The 10,985-nt window shown below is 32.1% G+C and overlaps 1 protein-coding gene across 4 annotated transcripts; it reads right to left on the reverse strand.

The window, feature by feature from the left end:
- Positions 1–7,623: 7,623 nt before the first annotated feature.
- On the reverse strand, positions 7,624–10,217 carry LOC139867526 (F-box/FBD/LRR-repeat protein At1g13570-like). Of its 4 annotated transcripts, none has more exons than XR_011765868.1 (4): positions 10,128–10,217; positions 8,461–9,277; positions 8,166–8,318; positions 7,624–8,032 (listed from the first exon to the last, which is right to left on the reverse strand). XR_011765868.1 is itself a non-coding variant. In XM_071855890.1 (4 exons), exons 2-4 carry the CDS (start codon positions 9,136–9,138, stop codon positions 7,739–7,741), a joined length of 471 nt encoding a protein of 156 aa, XP_071711991.1. In that variant the 5' UTR covers positions 9,139–9,277; positions 10,128–10,217; the 3' UTR covers positions 7,624–7,738. The 4 variants fall into 4 exon arrangements, 2 of the variants coding, with proteins under 2 accessions (XP_071711991.1, XP_071711990.1); XR_011765867.1 differs by having other exon boundaries at positions 8,148–8,318; XM_071855890.1 differs by having other exon boundaries at positions 8,148–8,318; positions 9,133–9,277.
- Positions 10,218–10,985: the final 768 nt, after the last annotated feature.

Consider the following 10,985-nt stretch of genomic DNA (forward strand, 5'->3'; position numbering starts at 1 on the left):
ATTTACATGAAAACAAAATTACATATCCTTTATATCTAATCCATACACCAACGACCAAAAACACCTACACACACTTTCATTCTTCAATTTTCTTCATCTAATTGATCTCTCTCAAGTTCTATCTTCAAGTTCTAAGTGTTCTTCATAAATTCCAAAAGTTCTAGTTTCATAAAATCAAGAATACTTTCAAGTTTGCTAGCTCACTTCCAATCTTGTAAGGTGTTCATCCAACCTCAAGAAATCTTTGTTTCTTACAGTAGGTTATCATTCTAATACAAGGTAATAATCATATTCAAACTTTGGTTCAATTTCTATAACTATAACAATCTTATTTCAAGTGATGATCTTACTTGAACTTGTTTTTGTGTCATGATCCTACTTCAAGAACTTTCAAGCCATCCAAGATCCTTTGAAGCTAGATCATTTCTTGTCACTTCCAGTAGGTTTACCTACTAAACTTGAGGTAGTAATGATGTTCATAACATCATTCGATTCATATATATAAAACTATCATATTCGAAGGTTTAAACTCGTAATCACTAGAACATAGTTTAGTTAATTCTAAACTTGTTCGCAAACAAAAGTTAATCCTTCTAACTTGACTTTTAAAATTAATTATACACATGTTCTATATCTATATGATATGCTAACTTAATGATTTAAAACCTGGAAACACGAAAAATACCGTAAAACCGGATTTACGCCGTCGTAGTAACACCGCGGGCTGTTTTGGGTTAGTTAATTAAAAACTATGATAAACTTTGATTTAAAAGTTGTTATTCTGAGAAAATGATTTTTATTATGAACATGAAACTATATCCAAAAATTATGGTTAAACTCAAAGTGGAAGTATGTTTTCTAAAATGGTCATCTAGACGTCGTTCTTTCGACTGAAATGACTACCTTTACAAAAACGACTTGTAACTTATTTTTCCGATTATAAACCTATACTTTTTCTGTTTAGATTCATAAAATAGAGTTCAATATGAAACCATAGCAATTTGATTCACTCAAAACGGATTTAAAATGAAGAAGTTATGGGTAAAACAAGATTGGATAATTTTTCTCATTTTAGCTACGTGAAAATTGGTAACAAATCTATTTCAACCATAACTTAATCAACTTGTATTGTATATTATGTAATCTTGAGATACCATAGACACGTATACAATGTTTCGACCTATCATGTCGACACATCTATATATATTTCGGAACAACCATAGACACTCTATATGTGAATGTTGGAGTTAGCTATACAGGGTTGAGGTTGATTCCAAAATATATATAGTTTGAGTTGTGATCAATACTGAGATACGTATACACTGGGTCGTGGATTGATTCAAGATAATATTTATCGATTTATTTCTGTACATCTAACTGTGGACAACTAGTTGTAGGTTACTAACGAGGACAGCTGACTTAATAAACTTAAAACATAAAAATATATTAAAAGTGTTGTAAATATATTTTGAACACACTTTGATATATATGTATATATTGTTATAGGTTTGTGAATCAACCAGTGGCCAAGTCTTACTTCCCGACGAAGTAAAAATCTGTGAAAGTGAGTTATAGTCCCACTTTTAAAATCTAATATTTTTGAGATGAGAATACATGCAGGTTTTATAAATGATTTACAAAATAGACACAAGTACGTGAAACTACATTCTATGGTTGAATTATTAGAAATCGAATATGCCCCTTTTTATTAAGTCTGGTAATCTAAGAATTAGGGAACAGACACCCTAATTGACGCGAATCCTAAAGATAGATCTATTGGGCCTAACAAACCCCATCCAAAGTACCGGATGCTTTAGTACTTCGAAATTTATATCATATCCGAAGGGTGTCCCGGAATGATGGGGATATTCTTATATATGCATCTTGTTAATGTCGGTTACCAGGTGTTCACCATATGAATGACTTTTATCTCTATGTATGAGATGTGTATTGAAATATGAAATCTTGTGGTCTATTATTATGATTTGATATATATAGGTTAAACCTATAACTCACCAACATTTTTGTTGACGTTTTAAGCATGTTTATTCTCAGGTGATTATTAAGAGCTTCCTCTGTCGCATACTTAAATAAGGACGAGATTTGGAGTCCATGCTTGTATGATATTGTGTAAAAACTGCATTCAAGAAACTTATTTTGTTGTAACATATTTGTATTGTAAACCATTATGTAATGGTCGTGTGTAAACAGGATATTTTAGATTATCATTATTTGATAATCTACGTAAAGCTTTTTAAACCTTTATTGATGAAATAAAGGTTATGGTTTGTTTTAAAATGAATGCAGTCTTTGAAAAACGTCTCATATAGAGGTCAAAACCTCGCAACGAAATCAATTAATATGGAACGTTTTTAATCAATAAGAACGGGACATTTCAACCGGAACCCCGTGATACAATTAGTTTAAAAGTATATCATGGTGCTAAGGTTTTAAAGAAAAAACATAACGCTGCAGCACCATATGAGGGCTCGCACCCACAGGTCGAAAGAGATCAGCAGCAAGGTAACGCGAGAGGGGGGGAATGAGATGACAGAAATGCAACTTTTTATGGCTCATCATGAGTATGAAATGGCTAGACAACGAGCATTTCAAGATTGGCAGTATCATCAAAACCAAATCATGAGTCATCGTGCACACATAAATGCAACTTACATTGCGACTCCAATGCCCGTATTTCCTCCTTGGACTATACAGACCCGACCACCGTACCCTACATATGACCCAGCTCAAGCATTCTACAGTACATACGGCTATGAATGGGATCCATACTGGCACCAACCTTATCAACCCTGATTTCTTTTATTTTTATTTTTATTTATTTGATAACTTGTAATTTTATACTTTTAATATTTCTTTTGATATTTTAATAGTTTTTATTTTCTAACTTTTATTATTAGATTTTTAATAATTTTTGAATGTAGGGTGATATACCCAACTTCAAAAATATGTATATATATGTTTGTAGTTTTTCTCATGTATAAAACAGAGTAAAATAGCGCATTTTCAAAGACTGGTATTAAGTTCAGCAAAAGCTAGTACTTTTGACGACAAAATGAAAAACAAATGTGATGTAACAACAAGACGGAATGAAAAAATGATGTGCACCATTTATCATTCAGCAAACAAACGCAAATATGTTTGGAAACTTTGGTAAAATTTAATCATTTTTCTACGCTAATCACCCTCAATAATTTAAATTGTTACTGATTTCTTGCAAATGAGGGCATTGCAAGATCTTAAGTGTGGGAAGGGGTTAAATTCTTTCGGATTTTTAAAATTTTTAGCTTAAACACTTGGTTACCATTAAAAATACTAGTAACGCAGTAGTTGTATTAGAATCTAGTGCTCTCTGATAATAAAGAACAGCCCTAGTCTTATATACTGACTACCCAATTCTAGTAAAAATTTTCAATTAAATGAACTCAAAATCATGTTTATACATATTCAATAACGATAAAACTAGGTGTTAATACCGAAATTATTGTTACCTCGAAAAGGACATAAATTGAGAAACAACCCAAAATGTTAGAATTCATTTAAAATGAAATAGAGGACAATAAAAAGGAAAATAAAAGCCAAGTGTGGGAAAAATTACCAAGTTATTTTGAACATATGTCACATATTTTTGTAACAAATGATTGAAAATACTTTTGCTTTAGACTAATCTAAACAGTTTTACCCAATTTACTGTAATTTATTTGAAAGAAAGATGGATCTACACGATGAATCAATTCCATCATTAAAAGAAAGTAAAGTCTTCCGAAAAAAGAAACGCGCTTCTTGACTTAGGTCAGGAAGTTGTCGTCCAGACCAGCTGTAGGTTGACGAAAAATCTAGAAAAGTCATCTCTAAAATCAGCAGGAAATCCACGGACCTCAGCATCAAACAGGGTCGCCAAGTGGTCAGACTTATCCTAACCATGAGAGGATCTGTCTTGTAAAATGGGGAGGACGCCGTGCAAATTAGCTGGATAAGACTAATGAATCAGATCTCCAAAAAGGATAATCTCCTTAAAAGATAAAAAATCAGCTTTTAAGACTGATATTACTCAGTCCTTGAGATTGACCTTAAAGATTGAGAATTACAAACTCATGGAATTCAATGATATCTAAACTCGAGCTTGAACGAGAAAATATTTTGATCAAAATTACAAACCGATTTGTTTTCTGAAAACCCTATTTTTAATGCGTTCATTACCATTGAACGTAAAATCCTAGGAATTCACCTGGAATTCATTAGGTCACCTGAACCAAATCAGGTGTCAACCGTAAGAACGGTGGTTGCATAGCATGGTCAAAGACAGGACCTTGTGCCAGACCGAAGAAAAATTATAAGGGTGAGCTTTACTATTGCTCCTACCAAGGATAGTAATTGCATCCGACACGTTATAGACCATAATTAAAAGCATGTCAGGGGACATTGCCTTAACAGTTGCTTGTTCAACGCTTTCCTTTACAACCGGACGGTAGTTTACCGAAAGGTAATGTACGGAGCAAGTATACTGTACGTGTTGCTTTCCCAATACAAGGTTAGCAAGTGGGTGACACAAAACCACAAGTTTTGAGCTAAAATTTTCAAATCTGAAACCCACCAAACCCACAAAAACAATTTGCAAACACCAGTAAAGGGTTATTCTGGAAAACTTATCTAGGGTAAAAGCTAGATTTAATTTTCAAAAGATTAAATGTTTTCATAAAGATCCAATTTCCTTAATGGATCTAAATTTTCATAGTCATGTGAGACTGTAAACCACAATGTTACTACCATTGTTTATACCGCCGTATAGAAATCACTGATGTACAAAGTGTGAAGAATAAAGAAGTGATTCTAGTATTTTTATTTCAAGACTATATTGCTTGAGGACAAGCAACGCTCAAGTGTGAGAATATTTGATAATGCTAAAAACGAACATATATTTCATAGCATTATCCCTCAAGAAAGACAAGCTTTTAGTTGCAATTGTTCTATTTACAAGTGATATTCGTTTAAATAATAAAAGGTGAAGACAAAAGACAGATTCGACGAATTGAAGACGCAAACGACCAAAAAGCTCAAAAGTACAAAATACAATCAAAGTGGTTCAAATTATTGATGAGAAACGTCTCAAAATTACAAGAGTACAAGACACAAAACGCAAAGTACACGATATTAAATCGTACGAAAGGACGTTCGAAAATCCGGAACCTGAGTCAACTTTCAACGCTCGACGCAACAGATAAAAAATTACAAGGCAACGAATTCTGCACCAAAAACATATCTTTTTCCTTCATCTATCTCAACGTATTTATATATATATTTATATTTTAATTTTAATTTTAATTTTAAATTCTAATAATAAGGGTATGTTAGCGATTGTTGTAAGGGTGTAAGTCGAAATTATGTCCGTGTAACGCTACGCTATTTTTAATCACTGTAAGTTATGGTTAATGTTATTTTTAAATTAATGTCTCATAGCTAAGTTATTATTATGCTTATTTAAAACGAAGTAATCATGATGTTGGGCTAAAATACTAAAATTGAGTAATTGGGCTTTGTACCATAATTGGGGTTTGGACAAAAGAACGACACTTGTGGAAATTAGACTATGGGCTATTAATGGGCTTTATATTTGTTTAACTAAATGATAGTTTTTTAATTTAATGTAAAGATTTACAATTGGACGTACCTAGAAATAACTATATACACTCGATCGGACACGATGGGCGGGATATTTATATGTACGAATAATCGTTCATTTAACCGGACACGGGAATGGATTAATAGTCTATGGAATTATTAAAATAAGGGTGAAATTATGTACAAGGACACTTGGCATAATTGATAAACAAAGTATTAAAACATTGGGTTACACGCAGTGGTGTAATTATTAAACAAAGTATTAAGACCTTGTTACAGTTTAAGTCCCCAATTAGTTGGAATATTTGACTTCGAATATAAGGATAATTTGACGAGGACACTCGCACTTTATATTTATGACTGATGGACTGTTATGAACAAAAACCAGACGGGCATATTAAATAATCCAGGACAAAGGACAATTAACCCATGGGAATAAAATCAACACGTCAAACATCATGATTACGGAAGTTTAAATAAGCATAATTCCTTTATTTTCATATTTAATTGCACTTCTAATTATCGCACTTTTATTTATTGTCATTGTATTTAATTGCACTTTTAATTATGGTACTCTTTAATTATCGCAATTTTATTTTATCGCACTTTCATTTTATCGCACTTTCGTTATCGTTATTTACTTTACGTTTTAAATTAAGTCTTTTATATAATTAATATTTTACATTAGGTTTTAACTGCGACTAAAGTTTTAAAATCGACAAACCGGTCATTAAACGGTAAAAATCCCATTTTATAATAATAATATTACTTATATATATATTTGTATTTTTATAAGTTAAAACTAATATAGCATTAAGCTTGTTTAAAAGATTCCCTGTGGAACGAACCGGACTTACTAAAAACTACACTACTGTACGATTAGGTACACTGCCTATAAGTGTTGTAGCAAGGTTTAGGTATATACACTCTATAAATAAATAAATAACTTGTGTAAAATTGTATCGTATTTAATAGTATTTTGTTGTAAAAATATAGCTATTTCGTATACACCTCTACGCACATCAACTTCGTATTTAATACAAAAACTATTACATAAAATTTACCAAAATTTAACGGGATTTATCTTTTCTTCGCTCCGAATTACGTTTCCCCGTCATCACCGTTAAACTCAAAATAATTTTATGAACGAAACGCGACGAATTACATTCAAAACGGAGCTTCCAAACATTACAAACTAACCTTTGTTTTTGAGCAATAAACATGAGAGATTTAAATTTAAGGTTTAGGTCCCTAGACTATTTTTTACATACAAATATAATTATCATAACGTTAAATGTACATGATCATCCCCCGAAGTACCATTATCTTGCTGAAATAAGTATAAAACACGGTTTAGTAATTTTTCGCGTAATCGAATTAACAAAGCGATGCACGGCGCAATGCGCACCTGGTGAACTTTTTGCATATGTATACAGAGTTAATGCAACGTACCTTCATTAGAATCATAACAAAAAAACAAACGCAACGCGTGGCCCGATACATCTCTAATTGATAACCAAAAATAACAAAATAAAAATAACTCTTTCAAGCATGTTGCACCATTTTGCTAGTGATCGGGTGCCTTAAAGGTTACATACCTCTGTGTTTGAAGATTTATTCAAAGACCATCACTTCCATGGATTATGTTCCTACAGATCCAAGATTACAGATCCAAGATTTGCTTCCATTGCTATTTTATATTATAGATGTGGTGTGTATATTTTAATCAAACAAATCAACATATCAACCATTTATTTCAAACGTTCTTGTTGCTTAACTATCATGTACGGAGCGTTTGATCTCATTTTGTATTTAACCAACCTGACTAGCTAGCCGTTCTAACACTTGAACAGAAATCAGTCAGTCTACTGGTTTCACAAGTACGACCCAACAAGTTACTGAACCAAAATCTCATTCCTTGCCAATACTCGATTCTATCAAGCAATATATAAAGAGGACTAGAAAATCGAAAACGAAAGACGATCATCTATTTTTATGTATTAATTGTACATCATACAAAACAAGGAAAATGATAACTAGTACGCATATAATTAGGAAACAAATTAAATGCAATGTAACTAAAGTTATTATTGGATTATGGTTACGGATCCAAGTAGTGAAGCTCTGCTTTCGAGGAAGCTCGTGGGAACAGCATAACATCCTTAGCGAAGTTGTATTTTTCATTAGCATCAGCAGTTAGACTCGGTGTAATTGATATCTTTTCAAGAGTGGGAGATCGATCAAGTAAAAGCTTTATAAAAAGTAACAACGGTCTTGATATTTCTACACGGAAGATATTAATAGTTTTTAATCGATCCAATGTCTGGTCCAAACAGTTAGTAGCTTCCAAATAACTTAATGTGGGTTGCACATCCAAATGCATGTTCTCAAGAGCCTAAAAATACATCAAAAGTGAGAGTCCATTAAATTAAAAAAATACCTACCTTAAATTACTATATAAGCACAAACAATTGAGAAACGCACAAAAACAAAAGTTTAGCACACTTTACCGGGTTCATATTAATCACCTCTAGTTGTTCTAAGTTAGGTGAATTCTGAAGTATATATAAAGCACCTTGAAGTTGATCCAGATTAGCAAATTGCAAGTTCATCAAACATAGAATCCTTGAACTATTAGCTTGGTGTGGAAGCCACTTGGGAATCATTTCCGCAATAGAAAACTGTGAGGATGAAAATAACATTTTACGATGTGAGAACTAACTCTACATTGACAGGTAAAGTTTTCTTGCTCAAACGAAATAAGATGAAGAACAAACATTAAAAATTAGAATTTAAAATTCAAATGATACGTCGAGAAAATACCCGTCAATAATTAAAGTTATAAGACGAGGCATATTACTTAACAAGTTGACCAAATTGATTCTTTCAGCTCCTTGAATGGGTTGGCATAAAGTTATAGTAAGCATAGTAACATATTTATTGTGCAATAACCAGAGCAAAGTTGCATCAGGGCAATTTAAGACCATTAAACCCCACAACTTTGCAGACTTGATATTGAAATTGAGAACATTGGTGCATTCACAAAATTGCAACATCTGAAGTTGTGGTAGGTCGATGACAGTTCCATGTAAGTTAGCCCTAAATTCAATATTCTTGAGAATGAGAGTTTCGAGATGCAAAAATCCTTGAAACTCAAGTGGTGGCTTAAAGATACAATTTTCAAGGTTTAGAGTTCTCAGTTCTAGACAATGAAAAAAATAAAATGGAAGTTGATAAGGTTGGTTTGAATTAGTAAGGAAGAGTTCTTTGACACCGTCTCTTGACAAAGATAAAATCCACTGATCGACTTCTTGAAAGCTATCAAGAGCCATGTTTGGTATGTGGAGATGTAACTTTAAGAGAGGATCCTTGAGAAAGTTAAAGATTTGGTTTGTGATTCTAATAAATCCATTACGACCAAAAGCTCCATTTTTGGAAAACTTTTCCGAGAAACGTTTATCAAGAACAAGGGACCTCATTAAAGTCCATTTGTACCTCCATTTTTTTGATAAAACGTGTGTTCTCACAGCATCTTGAATAGGGAGCCGCTCTAAAATCGAATATAGCAGATTTTCTGGCAAGTTAGTAACTCTATCCACTTCAAGAGTAGTTACAAACCTCCTCTTGTTGTTATTATTATCTGCCATTGAATTCAAGAAAAACAAGACTGCGTTATTTAATAGAAAAACAAAATCATCAACATACATACATACATAGAAGAAGTTAACATTGCTAATAAAATGCACATGCCTATATCTAGAAACATTTACCATCAATCATCATCAAGAAATCAACATTCTCCTTACAACAAAAAAAATGGGAGAGGGGGTCTCATGCATATACTAGAAAACTTATTTCTAGGGAAAAGTAGACATGCTAAGTTGAAGAACTTAGTACTTAACATTGCTAATGCTCTTGATTTGTGTTTTTATTATAAAGGGACTTGTCACTAACATGACATGTGATAAAATGAATAATTTTTCTGCATCACTTATTTATAGATGGTGGAAATCATTTTTCTTAACTTTCTTAAACATTGCAACATCTTAAGTTGTGGTAGGTCGAGGACAGTTCCACATGAGTTAGCCCCAAAATTCAATATTCTTGAGCAAGAGTGTTTCGAGATGCATAAACCCATGAAACAAGTGTACTTAATACAGTGATGCAACAGATCCATATTGGAATGATGCCGAATGACATACTAAGTGCTTCTTACTTGCCGCTTTATTTTTAGGGCTTTTAACAAATATCTAGGTTAAATTAGGGTCACTTGAATATGTTTGAAATAAACAGCTAACTGACTTATAACAATGATAATCAATCGAACTGTTAAAGCAGAATCTACGAGCTCAACTGGTAAAAAGAATGTAGGTATTTTATTTTATAGAATTAGATTAGAGAAGGTAGAAAAGTCGAAAAAAAATTACAAATTTTTTTTCTACATTTATATGAATGAATCGAACCAAATAATGAGGTAGAAATTAACTTACCGATTACAGACGAATCCATCGGACTATCGGAGTACAGGTTAGAGTTTAGCGCTCAAATTGCAGTCCCCTTTTCGTCGCAAGTTTTCCAGAGTTTATCAAGTTTTTTAAGGGTTTATTTAGGTTACTGTATTTAATAAGTCAAAATAATTATCCCTCAAATTTTATTCATTTAAAATTACTCTTTACTTCAATTTTATTTGATTAGTTTTTTTTATCAGAAAACTTTTATAATAAACTACTCCTAGAAAGAAAGTATAGGAGAAATACAAAGACTTAAAGGGCTTTTGGAGTCTATCATTTCAATAATATTGTTTGATTCTTTACTACATTGAGAGATATTGTAGAAACCCTTTCTATTGATGAGATAATAGATGATTTCGTTACCAAAAAAATGTAGACGTGTTCGACTTCAAATGCTAAAGGTACAATGTTAAATAACTAACTTTTTGGTATATGTTTTATACACATTTAACTTATACAATTATTATAACTATTTTATAAGTTATTCAATGAGATAACGGATGACGCATGGTCGGTAGATACTAATATATTTTTTTGATGATTTCTTTTGAAAAACTTGTTCTTTTATTTTAAAATGGTTGTTGTTTTCATTCGTTCGTAATGATACATTGTCATTGTATCTGAATGGATTTGTTATCATTGATCGTTAATTACGTACATAGAATGTTTATTATTGATTAAGTGATTATGTTGAAAAAAAATTTATTGCGTAAGCATCTCCTATCCTGAAATTCTGGCTTCGCCTCTGCGCACCATGCGTGTTTATGGTTGGTTAGTGCATGATGTGTTACTAATAGCTTGTCTTGCTTTAGTACTCGGTGACCACGCATTACACAC

Source organism: Rutidosis leptorrhynchoides, chromosome 9 (genome assembly GCF_046630445.1).
Source record: "Rutidosis leptorrhynchoides isolate AG116_Rl617_1_P2 chromosome 9, CSIRO_AGI_Rlap_v1, whole genome shotgun sequence".
NCBI lineage: Eukaryota > Viridiplantae > Streptophyta > Magnoliopsida > Asterales > Asteraceae > Rutidosis > Rutidosis leptorrhynchoides.